The sequence below is a fragment of the Paroedura picta genome, chromosome 6 (genome assembly GCF_049243985.1).
Source record: "Paroedura picta isolate Pp20150507F chromosome 6, Ppicta_v3.0, whole genome shotgun sequence".
NCBI classification, from domain to species: domain Eukaryota; kingdom Metazoa; phylum Chordata; class Lepidosauria; order Squamata; family Gekkonidae; genus Paroedura; species Paroedura picta.
This window is the reverse complement of record NC_135374.1, coordinates 99,372,614-99,391,485: the sequence shown is the minus strand read 5'-3', so window position 1 is coordinate 99,391,485 and position 18,872 is coordinate 99,372,614. Positions and strand designations below refer to the sequence as shown.

The following is an 18,872-nucleotide window of genomic DNA, read 5'->3' as shown; positions in this document are numbered from 1 at the left end:
AGCTCTTACTGAGAGTCAGCCCTTTGATTCCAGTGGAGTTTATGAGTAAACATAAATTGGCTATATGTGTCAGGGGTGAGGTGATCCTGAGATATTCTTAAAATTTTGGCGATTCTTAGCACATTTCTTTGTGATTGGGTCCAGTGTTGATCACAAGAACTATGGCATTGTTTTTAAATTCCAGGGGCATTAAAAAGATTACAATGGCTCTAAATTTGAAGGTGTAAGAAATTTATTTGGAAATCTGTATTTAGACTCTAGTTCCTACAGATGTCAGAAGAAAGAGTATTTTAAAACTGAGAAAACTGAAAGGGGAAAAAAAACCTTGTGAACAATTGTATGGAAAATATAGAGGTGCATTGTCTAGTTTTGTTTTGGAGAAGGAGGGTCCACCCCTGCCAAGCGTCTACAAAAATGGATTTCAGACCAGAGACCTAAATTCATCTTATGTGAAGGATGAATTGTGTGTGGTTTTCTTTTCTTCTTTCACTGGCTTTGCACACTTGTGTTTTCAAAAGAAGAGAAGCTGCTTACATGAATAATGATGTGGGGGGAGCTGATGCCACAAACAGCCTTCTTATGACCAACTTAAGTCCTGCCCAGTGATACCTACAGTTGTTCCTTTCTTTGTAGAGCTTCAGTTGTTGGGACTCTGCGGAAATCCAGCAGGCTCTGCTTGCCTGGATTTGATGACATTGGAACATGGTGGACCAGAAATTTTTTTCCTTAAATGCAAAGGGCACAGTGATGGTACAGCCTGTGGAGAGAGAAAGAAGAGAATACCCCCTACACACACACCCTCAAACCCTTTCATAAGAACCTGGTTCCCTAGGATAAAGTGATTGTGCTTGAATTTACCATGTTGCAAGAGCCACATGAAGTTGAGGCTGGTGAAAAGGTCCACAGTGCAATCCTAAACAGAGTTATACCCTAATACGCCAATTGAATTACATTTGTAGGATTACCGTATTCTATACCCATTGATTTCAGTGGGTTTAAAGGTAAAGGTAAAGGTATCCCCTGTGCAAGCACCGAGTCATGTCTGACCCTTGGGGTGACGCCCTCCAGCGTTTTCATGGCAGACTCAATACGGGGTGGTTTGCCAGTGCCTTCCCCAGTCATTACCGTTTACCCCCCAGCAAGCTGGGTACTCATTTGACCGACCTCGGAAGGATGGAAGGCTGAGTCAACCTTGAGCCGGCTGCTGGGATTGAACTCCCAGCCTCATGGGCAAAGCTTTCAGATGGCTGCCTTACCACTCTGCGCCACAAGAGGCTCAGTGGGTTTAGAGAGGAGTAATTCAACATAGGATTGCATTGATAGTGAGTTGCATCTTTCCATGTCTTTTGAAGCTCATGTGCTCTTAGGATTCCACTGTTGTTTGCATTACAACCACACTCAGATTTTGGGCAAAGGTTTAGGCCCTACGTGAGTCTTACAGCTGAAGGAATGTAAACATTAACATATGGTGGGCAATAGCTGGCTGTTAGATAGCCTTAAAGAATGAGAAGAAAGAAAGGGCCAGGTTTTGAGTACAGAAGCAAAAGTGACTGCTACGGATAAATTGAGTTCTGCTTGTATCACTGATGATGATAAAGATATGCAAGGCTAAGCATGAGTAGATATAAATGCAGGTGTTTGTTCTGGTGGGTACTGATCATTTCCAGGTAAAATAATGGTGTTATTTTGTAGGAATCAGAACATAAAAGATAAGGGCTGCACTAACTCCTGCAATGACAGAAAGCGTAGTGGGATTTAAAATAGCTCAGAGGGGGGAAGCCTTCTCTGTGTGTCTGTGGGTATATGCACCCACATATGTATGTATAAGAGAGAGTTCAAGACAAAATATATTGATATCCTTTCCACCATCCACAGACTTTGCAAAACAAGACTTCCCCCCTTCCCCCTGCAGTCTACTGAGCCCCTGCAGTGGTTTTCAACCTTCCTTTAATACAGTTCCTCATGTTGGGGTGACCCCCAACCATAAAATTATGCAAGGGTTCTTTCACGGAAATTAAACCAAAACCTACCAATGGCATTAAGATCCATTTTTCATGATTGTATATAAATTGGTTTTAAATTGGTTATAAATTGGCGGGCGCCTTCAGGATTAGTGACACCAGTGTCAGCACCCCGCCCTGCCCCCCTGCCAAGCTGCTCGCCCTGCTGTGACCCCTCTGAAGGTCGTTCGACCCCCAAAGGGGTCCTGACCCCCAGGTTGAGAACCACTGCCTGAAAAGTTTCTTCCCAGTGTGAGCACAACCTCAGGAGACCATCCAAGGAAGGAGAGTATTGGAAGTATGAAATCACCACTGCCTTTTCTGAAAACTGGAGTGCCCTTAAGACTTTAGAACTGCATGGTTGGATCTATGTGAGTATTTGCCTGTGAGATACTAATTCAGAATGTTTACTTTAGGATTTCTCCCCCCCCCCCTATTCTTCCCCCTAGGGCCTAAACATGTAGTTCTAAAATTTGTGGTGAAATTCTTTCCGCCTGATCATGCTCAGCTGCAAGAAGAGTTAACAAGGTTAGTATTGCTACGCGTTTTCATTTGCATTTAATGGGGAGATACCAACCAAGCATAGAATTGTGCTGAGCTATGGAGTCAAATCAGTTCTGGACAGCTTCTTAGACACTTCTGCTCTTCAGGGTGATTACCCATCATCGGAAGGACAGCTTCCCTGCACATATGCATATGGAGGAAGATTAATGGCCAGTGTGAAACGTTTGGTCTTCACACCTTAGAAGACTTTATTAGGCCCTTTGACCTCTCAGGGTTCTGGCCTGTGTAATTTGACCTCCTCTGTATGTATTCTGGTTCCATTATGAGCTTGCAGCAACAGCAAAAAGTAAAAAATGTGGGAGACCAGCATTCTTTTTGTCATACACCTGCAATAACTGTAAGATTTATTATTTAAAATTTTGATATAAAACATTCTCCCTTTCCCAGATGTATATGTGCAATCCATTTCCAGTGTTATTGTAGGTTCCATCTGAGCCATCACTGTGTCCCGGTTTCCATTTCTTTCACCTGTATGCATATCTTTGTACTCATCAGCTCTGATTTCTTCTAGATATTTTTTCCTTCGTGATTTAACGCTTCTTAAAATAACTCCCTGCAAAACAAATCAACTTGGAGAAGCAGGAAAGGGGCGGCAGGAGGCTGAGGGTTGAAATAGCTAATTGTGTGCCTGTGTTCAATCATGACTATTAAAAACCACTCAAGTCTCTGCAGTCCTAGCTTCACTAGCAAATATGATTCTAGAACAAGTAATACAAAGGGAAAAAATTAATGGAAGACGTGGAGGAAAAACGGCAATACTTAAGAGAGAATGGATCCATATAACATGATACACTCTTTTAAGATCTTAAAATTGAAGGAATCTAAAGTTAAACCAGGTTAACCACACCATTCTATGATGATCCTGATGCAGTCATCCCGCCACCATCTTTACACCGCTCCGGGGACCGGTATAAATAAAGCAATAAGGGGGGTTTGGGTGGGCCCAGTCCGGGATGAGGAAAGTAGCCCATTGGCCCTTGGCCCAGGACTGACAATTGGGGGGGTCAATTGGGAGGTGCAAAGCGCCTCCCGATTGCCCCCCCCCCGATTGTCAGCACTGGCCCAAGGGGACCCCTGAGCCCCAAACTGCAGGGGAAAGGGCTTCGCAGCCAGGGAAGGAGCTGGGCCGGCGCATCACAGACACGCCGGCCCAGCTCCTTCCCCTGCTGCGAAGCAGGGAGGCTGGGGTGGGAGGGGGGCGGGGGAAAGGGCCCCCCTGCCACAGCCCCCTCCAGCCCGCTCCTGGCACCCATTGCATTTAAAAGTGTAATGGGCTATATTTCTAGTTCCAGATAATATCATAACCTGTTTCATTCCCATGTTTTACATTTGGCATTTTTACAGACCGATTTTATGACTGTTGTATCAGTGCCTGCCCATCCTCTTTTGAGAGGCAGAGTCACTATTCTAGGTTGCCAGCTTTGGGTTGGGAAATACCTTGAGATTTGAGGGGATGGAGCCTAGAGAAGGCAGAGTTTGTTAAAGGGGGGTACCTTAGCTAGGTATAATGCCACAGAATTCACTCTCCAAAACAGCTATTTACTGCGAGAACTAATCTAGGTCATCTGGAGATCGGTTGAAATAATGAGGGATATCCAGGTGCCACCTGGAGACCAGTAACAATGGGTACTCTTCAAAGTCCATTGAAGTCATTGGTCCGACAAGGGAGCATCTCTGCTTAGAATTGTACTATACCGGGTTCCTTTCCATTTGTCTTACTGTTCTCCCACCCACCCAGATAAATGAATAGAATTCCTGATAATAGAATTCTTGTGATAATCAGCTCCTGTTGGGAAAAGGGAATTGAGAGTTATTTTTCTGCGCTGTGGCAAAGAGATTATACCAGTATTTCTGTTTTTTCAGGTACCTATTTGCATTGCAAGTAAAGCAGGATCTGGAGAAAGGAAGGCTAACATGTAATGACACGAGTGCTGCTCTCTTAATCTCACACATTGTACAGTGTAAGTAAAGCTCGTTTAACCCCCGACCCTGTTTGGGTTTTGTAAAACAAAGTATTTGTTGCCGAATTGTGATTTGTGAACATACTTCAAGAAAGCCTGCTTGGTGTTGTGATTAAGACCAGTGGAATCCAGAGAACCGGGTTTGATTCCCCACTCCTCCACATGCAGCCAGCTGGATGATTTTGGGCCTGTCCCAGTCCTTTCAGAGCTCTCTCAGTCCCACTGACCTCATAGGGTGTTTGTTGTGGGGAGAGGAAGGGAAGGCGAGTAAGCCGTTTTGAGACTCCTTTGGATAGTAAGAAGTAGGATAGAAAAACCAGCTCTTCTTCTCCTTGTGGCAGATCCTACCACTCCAATGAGGAGACTTTGAGGCATTCCTCCAGCCTAAGCGATTTTCCTCCATTTCAAGTGGCTCTACTATTGTAAAGGTAAAGGTAAAGGTATCCCCTGTGCAAGCACCGAGTCATGTCTGACCCTTGGGGTGATGCCCTCCAGCGTTTTCATGGCAGACTCAATACGGGGTGGTTTGCCAGTGCCTTCCCCAGTCATGACCGTTTACCCCTCCAGCAAGCTGGGTACTCATTTTACCGACCTCGGAAGGATGGAAGGCTGAGTCAACCTTGAGCCGGCTGCTGGGATTGAACTCCCAGCCTTATGGGCAAAGCTTTCAGACGGCTGCCTTACCACTCTGCGCCACAAGAGGCTCATTCTCTACTATTGTAGAAAGAGACAAAAGTTGAATCCACCCCACTATCAACCAACTGCCCATATGTGTGCATTCTATGTTGTGGCCCCTTTCTTATGGAATGGGCTGCCTGAAGAGGTCTGGAAAGCCCTCCTGGCTTTTTGTGAACTTTGCAAAAGTTCTGTTCAGGAGAACTTCTTAACATAGGCAACATAGGGCCGAACTGTAATGTTTCGGAAAGAAGCTTCGGTAAAGGGATAGACACTACGAATTACACTCCTGTGTGTAGTACGGCGTGTCTGTCGAACCTACTATGTGATTTCTGCGTCATTTGAAGTGTCCTGTTAAAGTTTGTTTCTGCTCCACTGATGATACCTCCTCGTTTTCCAATTTCTGCCCTGGTATCTTATTGCTTTGTTTATTGGATGTCCGATTCTGTTGATTGTATTTGACTGTGCTATGTAATCTGCCTTGAAACTGATTGAGAAAAACAGAGTATAAATAACATAAATATAAATGAAAATAATTCAAGATCACATAAATCTGTTCAAGCGTTTGTATTTGGTGGAAAAGGGGCACAGATTTGCATCATAGCTAATTTGTAATGTGGTTGACTTTGTAATGTGGTTGACACCACCAGATAACTCTGCATAGCACTTTTCCACTTGGATGTGTTAGTGTTTGGAGCAAAGGTTTATGACCTTTCTCGGTTACAGAGGTAAAGGGCAAATGGCTTTTACCCCTTGTAAGTAGTCTTCTCTCCTGGTCAGTGATCTTTAAGAGCTTGCCTTGGTAAGATGAGTCAGATAACTGCTGGGTGGGGATCATATTCTATAAGGCTCCCAGGCAGACAGTCGAAAACACAAGGGACAGAATGTAGCAAGCTGTCTTCTTGCTAAACCAAAGGATTTAGGGATCTTGAGAATAGTATTGAAGGCTGCAAAACCTGGAAAGTGAGCACAGTCCGTTCACCTGTATGTAGTACACTTTGTTCCTTGGCCATTTTTCTAACACACAGGCGGAAACTGGATTTGAGAGAGTTGTCGTCTCCTCTAGCAGTTCACTTTTCAACTGGAAAGTTGCATTTGCAAAATCAGGAATATACTGCAAAGTTACTTTGGTGTATTGAACTGCTGTGGGTTTGGTTTTTGGGGGGGATGAGAACTAATGAACGGGGCATGTAGTTGGTCAGCCTTGTATTTAGAAGTCCAACAACAGGAAAAACCTCAGTGTAGGCTGGATGATCAAAGATGTGTGCTGTCGAGCACAGAGTCGTGTCATGTGTGCAGTGTACATAGTTAAATAGTGTTCCCAGCTGAGAGGAACCCATGTAGGAGGCCAGAGCTGGCTTGGGGGGAGAGCCAGTGTGCTCATCTCCTGTTCACTTCCATGCTCAGCGCCTCTGTACACATGCATGCTGTGAGTACAAAACAAAACTCTTGTTAAACATAACTGGGTTCCTGCTTAACCAGGATTTGAAACCAGCTTGTTACAACCAAAACAACTATGTCCCATGTTTATTGTCTGGCTAGTGTATTTTTACATGTCCAGATCAAAACCGTAACTTTTTCGGCCCTGGCCCCAACCTGGTGGAATGAGCTCCCGAAAGAGCTACGGGCCCTGCGGGATTTGTCAGCTTTCCGCAGGGCCTGCAAGACGGAGCTCTTCCGCTAGGCAGATGGTTGAGGCCAGAGCAGATAGAGAGTAATAGACCTTTGCTGAACAGGGGGAGGGGAGTGGGTTATATATTTATTATCCGCCATCATGATATTGTATTTTAATTATGTTTTAATGGGTTTTTACGGGATTTTATGTACTTATGAATCTTTGTAAACCGCCGCAAGACATTTGTGAGCAGCGGTATATAAATATAAATAAATAACTCAACGCTTTAAAAATGAATTTGACATTTGTGTCTTTACCATCAGCATTCCCTTTGCTTCCGATTACTCTTGTGAAGAGGGGGGGGGGTGCTTGAAAGGGGATTGGGATCGTTTACTATCAGAGCTTCTGCCTGCTTTTTTAGTCCCTTTCTGTTCATTTTAGGTAGTAGTGAGTGTAGGCTGAAATTTGTTTGGTGGGAGCTAGCAATAGACCAGTGTTTAATTTCTGCTCTTGCACTTCCCTGCATAAGTTTTAAATGAGCTTTAATATTTTCTGTGATTTGCTGAGTGTGATTAAAACACATTCCTTTCCTTATTAGTGTAAAAGTGGCGTTCTTCTAGCAAATTTACCACTAGTCTTGTCTTTGAATCATGTTGTGCCTACAGATCCAGGCAGCAGGAAAATAAATCATTTTGATGTTAATGGCCCTTCTGAATCAGTGTGCAAAGGGCTGGACATTCGTTTTGGAGGATCTTAAGTGGGCTTTTCTGCGTTTAGATTGCCCCTATTAAACAGATGTGTTTCCTTCTTTGTAGCTGAGATTGGGGATTTTGATGAAACCATTGATCGTGAACACTTAGCAAAGAACAAGTATATACCTCAGCAAGAAGCATTAGAAGACAAAATCATGGAATTTCATCGTAATCATATGCAAGTATTACTGTTGACCAATAGGGTGTTACAATATGGGATACAAGGTACAGTTTTTGTTTGATAACTTAGGAAGCATCAAGGTGAGGGGGAGAGGACAGGAATGCAGAGCAGAGAAACAAAGATAGAAAGGTAGAGAGCTATCCGATACCCAAAACAAAGAAAAGGAAAGCTGGGGGAGGTTGCAGTAAGATTCTGTAGAAGCAAGTTTGGGAGGGGGATTTGGGGTTTAAGAGTTCTGAGTATAGAGATTTCCTGGTAGGAAACATACATCTGGGAGTTGAACTGGGAAACAAAGCTGAGATGAGCCTGTCTTTGGTTTTTAATTTGTGTCCCATGTAGGGCTGGCTGGTCCCTCTTGTCTGCCAGTGGGGGGCAAGGAGCAGAGGTGGCCAGATCCAAGCTGGGAAACTCTGGGAGATTTGGAGATTGAGCCTTGGGTGGGGGGGCAGTGTCACAGAGAAGCACCCATTTTTTCCAGAGGAATTGACCTCTGTTCTCTGGAGATGAACAATAGTTTTGGGAGATCCCCAGGTCCCACTTGGAGGCTGGCATCCCCAGCCCTCTATAACCTTCAAGGTGATTCTCTTTGAGTAATTCAGACTACTGCCACATCAACAATGAGTGTTCATATTTGTACTGTTTCATGGAAGTGCTTCACAGTTATATGGAATAATTACTTTTAGAGGGTAGAAAACAGACCTGAATATTGGATCACATACTACATTTTTAATTGCCCATGAAAAATCTTTTGCAACTTACCATCAGGAGATATGACATCTTCCAAGCTAGGGGAAAATATCCAGAGTTATATTTTGAGCGAGGCTAGCCGATTCCGCACAAGCAGAAAAGGCCGAGAAGGTGGTCATATGGAAGTGGAGCAAATCCCCGCTTCCACATGACATGGCCGCTGGGCAGGCCCCCTCCCAGGCTTGCCACAGATCAGGCCTTCAGTTGCCCTGGGCTAGGAGAACGCGGATTCCTCCGAGTTCCCTTAGCTGCTGCGGGAGCCAACAGGGCCTGTCCCACAACAGGCCTGTGTAGACAGGGAAGACCTGGCTCCTCTCCTACGGTGGCCCAGAGGGGACAAAGAATGCCCCATTCAGAATGCCGTGGACTGGGGCATTCATTTTTATTCCGTAGGAAGGTGGAATTGTGTGGAATGCAGTCCCACGCTCCTGCAAAATAAAAAGCTCCCTGCAGACTCCCCACTGCCGTGAAACTATTCCGCTGCTGTTTTGTTTCCTGGAGGGATACATTTCGATGCTGGAGTGGATCTGGTGCAGCAACATGTCTCCCATGGGGACACAGCAAAATGTGGAGCTTTATGCTCCACAGCACCACACCACCGGCAGCCTGCTGCCGCCACCTTACAAAATGAGCTGCAGTGTGGCAGAAGAACAGGAAGCACATAAAGACTCTACTTCCTGTTCCTTGTGAATGGAAGTTGCTGGTTCACCATACAGCTACAAAGCACATGTATACACTTGTCCTTCGGACAGAAGCAACTGTGTTTTCTGTGAAGTCATAGAAATGTCCTGTTTTTCAGTGAATAGGTATGCAAGTTTGAGCAGACAGGAGCATCTGCCATGAAAATCTCTATTGATCCTTACAACTTGCTTCATCCAGTGTAAAATCATTTATCCTTTCCCCCCAGTGGACAAACACCAGCAGAATCAGATTTCCAGCTGCTTGAGATTGCCCGCCGTTTGGAAATGTACGGAATCCGGTTGCATCCAGCCAAGGACAGAGAAGGAACAAAGATCAACTTGGCAGTTGCCCACACAGGCATTCTGGTGTTTCAGGTATGTGAGTGGCTCTGATCAAGCTATACAGCCCAGCCCAGAGAATGCTTTGCCATGAGAGTTTGCTTGGGTTAGCCTTGGGTACAAATCTTGGGAGATGCAGGCTGTTGGAGTTGGGTTGCAGCAAAACCTTTTATTGCCTCAAATATTTCAGCCCATTTTGCTAGACTCTGGAGATCTCAAGGGGGAAATATTGCCACAGAGGTCTCCTGCACCACCTCCTAGTTCACTGTGACATAGCTGGAGAAACACAAAACCACCTGGGAATTTCATTGTCCATCTGTAGACATCCCATCTGTTTGGCATACGGACTGAAACCGATTACCTTATTATTGCCTTGAACAAAACTTGGTCGTTGTAACCAGAGTTCTACCACTGAAGGTGAATTGGCTTTTCTATTTGGATAGAATAAGCAGATTGATTTGTTCGAAGTGCTGCATAAGAGGAGTGAATGATACTCAGAAACCTGCTTTAAGTTTACAGGTGAGCTCATGTTGGAAAATGTTCACATGATGCTTATTTTATTTTTCTTATCTGTTGTCTTTAGGGTCACACCAAGATCAATGCCTTCAACTGGGCTAAAGTTCGGAAGCTGAGCTTTAAGAGGAAGCGTTTTCTTATCAAGCTGCGGCCAGATGTCAATGTAAGTCTTTGGAACGGCAGCGTAGAACAGCCTGCTGTTTTCCTTGGGGAAACTCCTTTTCATGTACCTGACAGAATTCAGAAATCATGGTGACTGCTTAAAAACCTCTTCACTTTTCACATGCAGCTGCTGACTTCTCCGTACCACTCCCATGGGCTCTGAACTTGCTAAAAGGCCTACTTGCCAAAGGTCCTTCCTGTCTCAAGTTTTGGGCTTTGCTGGGTGCCTGTCTCTGATGCTGGTCAAATGATGCCTAGCTTTGGCTCTTTGGGCTTGCCACTTGTAATTCAAAATGATCTCAGCTGTTTCCAGAATGGTAGTGTGGCCCCATCCCCCACAAAAAGATGTTTCTTTTCAATGATTGCAAAAAAACAACAACCACAAACTTGAGAGCATGGTTCCAAAGAGAGAGCCAGCTTGGTGTAGTGGTTAGGAGTGCTGACTTCTAATCTGGCAAGCTGGGTTTGATTCCCCGGTCCTCCACTTAAAGCCAGCTGGGTGACCTTGGGCTCACCACAGCACTGATAAAACTGTTCTGACCGAGCAGTGATATCAGGGCTCTCTCAGCCTCACCTACCTCACAGGGTGTCTGTTGTGGGGAGAGGAAAGGGAAGACATTTGGAAGCCACTTTGAGACTCCTCCTGGTAGAGAAAAAGCGGCATATAAGAACCAGTTCTTCTTCAAAGGTAAATTTGGGAGGCTGATGAAACTAGCCAGTGGATGAGTAGAGAAGAAGTCGGGAAATTAGATGGGGAAAAAGTCTATTTACTGTTTTCTGTTGTACCTGGAACGTAGGGTCACATTTCAAGATCCTGCTTAGCTGGGAAACTTGATTATTTTTGTTGGCCTTCAATACAAATAATTTTCCCTCAGGCCTCTGGGTCCTATGTGCTTTTTTCCCTTTATCTAGTTAATGGTCTCCACTGAGATGAAAATGTATGTGTTTTTACTTCAAAGGCTTTGTTCAGTCTCCTCATGTTACTTGATGGGTTCACTTTCATGATTAGATTCCATTTCATTTCATTTTAATGGGCAGTGTTTACGGAGGCAGCATCTTTGTTTTCCCTCCGGTGTAGCTTCAATTTTCAGGACAGTGCCTCCCTCACCTCGGCCCAAGGGATCCTCCCTCCCAGTTATCAAGAAGATTAAAAAAAGGAAGTCCCAGTTTTATAGGCAATTAGAGCAGTTGTGCTAAACATAGCGGAACAAAATGCCGTTCGTTTATTCATTTGCTTACATTACTCCAACGGATGCTTTTTCAATTCATTTTTTTTTCATTAGTCAACAAACATTCATCTTCCAGCTTCAGTGCAGCACAACATTGGGAATTGCACCCGTTCGCAGTCCAGCCTTGGAATGGAGAATGGAGATAATTTAATAATGCCTCCAAAAAATATTTTACCTCGGATAGGAATTTTTCTCCCTTCTAAGCATCAAAGGGGGTGCCCCTGCCTTCTGGAGCCAAGGCGATGGCTATTTCCTGCCTTAATTACTGCGGGGGCCCCTTCCCTCAGTTCCTTTTCTGCCGCTGTCAAGATATGAACTTCCTAACTGTGCTGCGTCACTTGCTTCCACTTCTTCATCTTTACTCTTCCAAACGTTTTGAAGGCCTTCCCTTTTTGCATGTAGTGGCCAGATTCCTCTTCATCGGATTTCTTCAGCTTTGTGGGGGGCTTTTGCTAACCCCCCCCCCATCCTCATTTCTTGGTACTGGGTTCAAGCTTTTGAGAACTTCTACCATGTCGGTCAAATCCCTATTTTAAAAGCACACTCAACTGTGCACCCAAGATGACCCATGACTTAGTGATGACCATGACTTAGGCCTGTTCTGCTTGAAGGTGTTTAGTGAACGGGTTTTTTCTGCACTCAAGTTTAGAGTTTCTTTCCAAAACAGTCTCCCAGTTCCACTTAGCTCAGGAAACAGTCTTACTGGGTTTATTTCCTTCCCCTTCATCCAAAGTCCTCTACTCATTAGATATCAGGAGGGCACTGTTGCATTTTATTGATTGAATAAGACTTTGATTGACCAAGCTTTGTTTGTCTTCTGTTTGGCAGCTTTCCCCCAGTCCATATCTAGGCAGGTATTTTCAGCAGTTTGGTCCTGCTATGCCACTGCTGACAGATCTGTCCCCTGGATGTCAAGGCCTGCCCTGCCAGAGCTCAGGGTTCCTCAGCTGCTATTCACCACAAGGTTCTGCTGGTTGGCAGCTTCAAGGCTGCTCTTTGGTTGGCTGAGGACACCTTTGTAAAGCATTAGGCTCCAGAAGGGCAATCAAGAAAGGAAGCAAAGGCAGTCCTTCAGCCATAGTTCCAGTGAGAGCATCACCCCACCTCCTCTGGTGAGCAGCTAACTAATACCCCAATGTGGGGCTGAGCCAAAGACGGAAGATGAAAACAGAGTTGCGCTTACCACCTGTAACTGTTGTTCATCAACACTTTATTTGCAGCCAAACATTCCCTCCTCCTGCTGCACTTTGAGTCCTCAAGTTTTAAAAAGAAATAGCTGATCATTTGTCCTTTTTACTTTAATTTGAACTTGTGGCAGACAAGTAGGAACTGAAGGGAAAGGATGCTGCACCTCCAGAGTATGTGATAGATTTGTAGGTGGAAAAAAAACTTGCCATGTCAGCTTTGGAAAGCAGGGGCACCCCCTTTGACACTTAGAAACTAGAAGAATTCTTGTCCAAGGCTGGCCTGTGTGCAGGAGCAGTCCTCGGTTTGTGTCTGCACAGAAGATGTCGATAAACAACAGTTACAGGTCAGTGCAAGTTGGTTTAATTCTCTATGCCACACAGCAGTCAGCCAGATCAGAGGAGAAATGTTTAGCTGTGTCCACCATCTTAGGCTTATTTATCTCAGAAGATAGATTCAAGCGGGTAGCCATGTTGATCTGAAGTAGCACAATAAAAAATGAGTCCAATAGCACCTTTAGGACCAACAAAGATTTATTCAAGGTGTGAGCTTTCGTGTGCAGACTCAGTTCCTCAAACAAAATGGAACAAGGCTTGTGAGAGTACAGATATATAAAGAAGGGACATTAGTGGCAAATTAGAAATTGATGTGTCATAGTATCCAAATTATGCCAAGTGATAACTCTTTGCTAAAATAGCTAATTAGTCCTTTTGAGTTCAGTTGAAGTTCACAAGAACATTGGAGAAATAAAACTGTCCATGTTGGTAATTCATGGCAGACGCTTTCCCAGTTGTGAAAAGAGATAATTAAAAGAGACTAGTTGCTGGCCCCATCCATCTCCACCCAAGCACGGAATCATCTCTGCAAGTTACACACTGTGCTGGCAAGTTATCTTGTCCTGAGACCAGAGAGTTAGATTCGAAATTACGTTACATATTACTAACATCACATTACAGTCACATTGTCCCAAATAAAATAAAATGAAAAGAAGAGGGGATTGTATGGAATTTGAATATAAGAGTTGAATAAGATTAGCATGCATAATAAGATTTTAAAACCCTGTGTCCTTGTTGAGTCCAGGGTATGGCATTGCTTTTGAGTGCTATAATAACTTGCATTTCTGCAAGCTCCCTTTCTAGTCTGTTCTTGAAGTTCTTTGCAATAAAACAGCTACTTTGAGGTCCCTTATTGAATATCCTGGAAAGTCCTGTGATTTGCGATGTCAGTCCATTAATTCTTTGGCAGAGGATTTAACCTGTTTGCCCTATTCTTTGAACAGAGGGGCATTGTTGGCATTTAATGGCATATACAGTGTTAGAAGATGCGCAAGTGGATGAGTGTTTGATGGTCTAGATCAGCCGTTCTCAACTGCCATCACGCAGCAACCCCAACGGTGGCGGAGGCAGTGCGCGCACATGTGTGGGTGATGCGCACACATGTGCATAACAATCAAGGCACCGTGGAGGCAGCCAGTGCCACGCCTCTGCCCGCTGCCAGCCACCACCACCACCCGCCTCCAACTGCTGCCTCTGCCTGCGGCCACCGCAGCAACCAGTAGCCTGGTGACCTCGCAGAAGGGGCCAGGTGACCCCAAATGGAGTCAGGACCCCAAACATGAGAATCACTGGTGTAGATGATGTTGATAGGTCCAGTGATTGACTTATTGGAATGTATGTGGAAGCAAAGTTGGCATCTGGGTTTGTTGCAAGCTCAAGTACCAGTGTCCATGTTCAAATTAGAAGTTGCATTGTTGTGGGTGAGGAGTTGTTTGAGACTGGGGGGTTGTCTGTGTGCAAGAAAAGGTCCCCCCCCCAGTACTTGGGAAAGAGAGCCAGTAGAGGTTGTAAGTTGCTGATGATGTGCTGAACTGTTTTGAGTTGAGAGCTGTATTTAACTACTACTGGTATTCTATTATTGTCTCTTTTGGGTCTGTATTCCAACAGATTTCTCTTGGTATCCTTCTGGCTTTGTTAATCTGTTTCTTCACCTCATTGGGTGTTTACTTTAGTTCCAAGAAGGTTTGTTGTAGATCCTTCAGGTAGGAATTTCTGTCTGTGGGATTGGAGCAGATGCAGTTGTAACGTAGAGCCTGGCTGTATACAATGGATCGTTTGGTATGTTTTGGATAACTAGAGGCATGCAGGTGTGTTTGTCGGTCAGTAGGTTTTCACGAAACCCTGGTTGAGAAATCCCGCTATAGACAGGCCATTTGTAATGGAGTAGTATCTAGTCACGATACAGGCCAGATATAAGTTTACTACCACAAAGAGAACTAGACCTAATTCTGTGTCACTTCTGCTGAAGTGTCTGTTCTCTTTATTTAAAACTAAGGCAGGCCCTTATTTCCTACGCTTCTTCGTGACTCAGAACATTCTTACCGTTCGAAAACGTTGCCTGTCACGTCCCTTGTAACATTACACAAAACAAATGTTTTAAGGCTGGCATCAAATCAGATAACAGGATTTGGGGGGAGGTGAAGTAGGTCAGCAGTAGGAATGATTAAGCGAGCGCGTTAGGGAATCGGAGGCAGGCGTGTTGATCTCCCTGAAGGGCTTCATGCAAGATACCGCCATTATAATGACAACTGGGGGAAGTTATAGCTTATCATGTGTTTTCCTATTCTGAAGGATAACCCAAGTGGGCGTCCGTACAGCTGCATCCTTCGTTCCTGTCTAGATATTATATTCTCTAAAGAATGATAGTGACTTCGAAGTCTGCTTCACTCTTAAAATTCCTAAAAAATAGGTCTCAGCTTTGTTCTGTGTCAATAATTTATATGACCCCGGTGTTCTCCATTTTTGTCGCCTAGTAGAAAAGGACTCAGTTTGAGAAGGTTGGAAGATGGTGGCCTTAAAATGTATTAAATAGACAAAGGAGACTGCATGAAACTAGCTGAACCTGGAGGGGGAGATCCACTGTTAACACTCTGAATGCAGTATTCCCCCCCACCCTTCTCCCACAATTCCAAAATCCAACCTACTTTTCTTCTCTTTCAGAGCTCCTTCCAGGACACACTAGAATTCCTGATGGCCAGCCGGGATTTTTGTAAGGCCTTTTGGAAGATATGCGTGGAACACCACGCCTTCTTCCGACTCTTTGAGGAACCCAAACCAAAGCCAAAACCCGTTCTCTTTACTAGAGGTTCATCCTTTCGGTTCAGGTAGGATATAATCTTATAATTCCTTTTCACCTTACAAATATACCTGAGGGTTCATAGTCCCAAGGCATCGTGAAAGAGGGACTAAATATTTTGACTCAGTTTTACTCCCTCCTCTCCCCACTTTGGTGCCAAGTGTTGGACTCCTAAGACTGCTGTGGATTCTGCATACTAGTGCTCACTTTATTTGTATATGAATTTTGAACATTTTGGTGGTTTCTTGTCAAGGAGGTTTACACAGACTGAACACAACAAGGTTTGAATTTGTCCCAGCTGCTGTCTGCTACTTTTCTAAGGCTGGGGGAAACAGTGTGTGTGTGTGTGGGGGGGGATGCCCCTCTCTCCTGGGAATAGCTGTTGCGCTAAAGCTGATTAACATTGGTGATTCTTTTCAGAATAAACAGCGCAACTGAAGGATCTGGGCTAGAGGGCAGTGAGACCACCAGATTCTCTCCCCAGTCCTCAAGCAGCCTTTTCTTTCTGATGCCTCCACCACTTAGTGGAAGTAGCCTCTCTCCTCAATGCTTAAAAAGTGGCAATATCCTTAATTTAAATGCTCCACTGTATCATTGCTCATGAGGTCTAATGAATTTTGTTGCTGACTTGAATAATTCATAGGAAGGAAAGCAAATGTGGGTTTATGGAGAAATTTAGGGGAAGGGTTTAGGAGTGGAAAGTGTCACCATAGAATCTGGATCTTTGCTAAAGTTGGCATTAGATGAAGAAGACATCATCCATAGATGTTAGGCACTATATTCTCATTGTTGTTCCATATAGACCAAATTTTTAATCAAGAATCCTCCCCCCCCCCCCCAGTCAATGGTGTCCCTGCTTTACCAATGTTAAAATCTGGTCACCTTAGATTAAGTTGGAATGCCAGTAGCCATCAAAATCATAGACAGCTAACATATATTATAGTGTTAGATTCCTGCATGTATTTGCAATTCATACTGTGATTAAGTCATTAAGGAGGAGGGGTTTTAAAAGTGATCCATTGTGGATGTCAGATACTCTGGGCAACTTCATGTGCAGTCATGCTCGGCTTGTGTTTCCTCTTCAGGGGTTTTCTGAGAGGTGCATAGAAATAGATCTTTATCCAACTTCTGCATAACGGCAGCTTTATGTGTATTCCCCTGCCATCTGAAGCATCACCTGCTGAGTTCTTCAGTTCAAGATGCTGTTAAAAGCAGAAGAGCAGACCGGGCTCTGTTTTCCCTGATCATTTGGCAACCCTGCATTGGAGCAATAGGTTAAAAAGCAGAATGCTCCAGAGGTTTTTAAAAAGTTGGGGACCGCAACATTAAAGGGAAGATACTTCTGTTTCCACAAAGGGGGGGTATTTGTGCAATTTCCACTGATTCTCCCTTCCTTCTGTATTCAGCCTGTGAAACATTTTTTAATGTATCATTCTGGCTCTGTCTGTACAATCCTTAAAAAAAAACATTCCCAATCACATATGGAGCAGTTGCTGTAACTTTTGGTGCCTCCACTGGCCCCTTAACAAATTTCTTGCTCCCCTAACAACAACGAAAAAATCTGACTGCAAACCTTTGGAGACTCCAGAGTGAAGAAACAGTTTGTGAAATAATTTAGGAAGCCATGAGTTAGATCCAGTGCAATGTTTTTGAAAACACAAGGACTTCTCCCCCCAGGGCTTGACTTCCTGAGCATTGCCCCCCTTTGGCAGCCCCAAATGCCCCACCAAATCCATTTCCGTAGGTGACGACTCTTCCCCAGGAGCAAGCTTTTGGGGCTCATTTTGGGCTGTAGTGGGGAGCTTGGGGAGATATAGTATGTGGATATGGAAGTCCTTGCTCCGTAGAAGCACTGTGCTAGATCCAACCCAATGTCTGCTTCATGAGGTACATGGGTCAGTTTCAGAGTAGTCCATAAGCGGGAGATGGCTGGGGAAATAATCTCACAGCATTGCAGAGATAAGAAACTAGGTGTTATTTCCCAGGAATTCCTATTGGAATGGGAATTGGGTCTCAGGCATGGCAGCAGAGGATGGGAGAGGCAGGTGCTGTTCTATCCATTGTTCTGTTCTATGCATACCTAGTCTGGTCTTCAGCATGCCGCTTCTTATTCCAACTCGGTTGTCAAAGCTGTTTCTCCCCCTTTTTGTGTTCATTCCCCCTGCATTCATCCTCAGCTTGACGAGTGTGGGGTTTCCTTTGCGTACCGAGCTTTTCATGCATATTTTTGGTCTTGCTGAGGATGCAATTTTTGAAGCATGTAATTTGTGGCAGTCATTTGTGCTGATCTCTACATTTCTAGCTGGATATCCTAGAAATGTATTCAGTCTTGTAATAAAAGCCTGCCTGTTGCATCTTGATCAAATAGAGATCTTTGTTTGGGGGGAGGGGTGTTGCCTGCTGCATAATTCTCCCCCCCCCCCACCACCAAAAAACAACAACTGAAAATAAGTATTTCTGAGAGTAAATGTTCACTGTTGCTTTCAGGGGCCATAGCTCCAATGTAGAGAACCCAGTTTAAATTCAGAAGGTCTCAGCTTCAGTTTTTGCTTCTTCAGCTAGAAAAGAAGTTTAAGGATTCTTATGAATCAGCTGTAAGTCAGGTGCTTTGACTCAGTGGGTCCATATCTCAGTGGGTCCAGTGCTTTGACTCAGTGGGTCCATATCTGATTGTTTGCCTTTCCTATTTTAAGTGTGAGTCTAATGAAAAAAATTGGGCCTAGAAATTTGCATTGGCTTGAATCCTGTAAATGTGTTCTGTGCATGCTAGATGAGCCACCCTCAGCATTTTTTTGACAATGGCCCTTTTAGGAACTCATCTCAAGTTCCAGGGCCCCCTGCAGTAGGCTGGCTGCTTCTGCAATGAGCTAGGCTAAAAAAGGCCTACGCTAAGGGTGAAATAAGTGTACTCAATGTACCTCATCCTTATCCATTCTTCCTCTATATATTTGTGAAGCAGCCTCGGGGGTGGAATGTGTCTGGCTGTCCAAGTTGGAATAGGGTCTGCCCCTACAGCTCCTGCCCTCCCTCCCTGGACGCTAGCCACGTTCATCTCAGGCGCGACAGAGAGAGATACACAGAACCCTTCCGGACCCAACACGAGCCCTCATTCCCTCCTATCGTTCCTGCTACGA

At 44.5% G+C, this 18,872-nt stretch overlaps 1 protein-coding gene across 5 annotated transcripts in view; it reads left to right on the top strand.

Moving 5' to 3' along the window:
- Nucleotides 1-18,872, top strand: part of FARP1 (FERM, ARH/RhoGEF and pleckstrin domain protein 1) — a 234,433-nt gene that overhangs the window by 145,694 nt on the left and 69,867 nt on the right. For all 5 annotated transcript variants that reach the window (XM_077343848.1, XM_077343849.1, XM_077343846.1 and 2 more), the window contains exons 5-10: nucleotides 2,450-2,528; nucleotides 4,428-4,525; nucleotides 7,631-7,745; nucleotides 9,403-9,550; nucleotides 10,098-10,193; nucleotides 15,603-15,766. In XM_077343848.1, coding sequence (XP_077199963.1) covers nucleotides 2,450-2,528; nucleotides 4,428-4,525; nucleotides 7,631-7,745; nucleotides 9,403-9,550; nucleotides 10,098-10,193; nucleotides 15,603-15,766 — 700 coding nt within the window. The remainder of the gene's footprint in view (nucleotides 1-2,449; nucleotides 2,529-4,427; nucleotides 4,526-7,630; nucleotides 7,746-9,402; nucleotides 9,551-10,097; nucleotides 10,194-15,602; nucleotides 15,767-18,872) is intronic.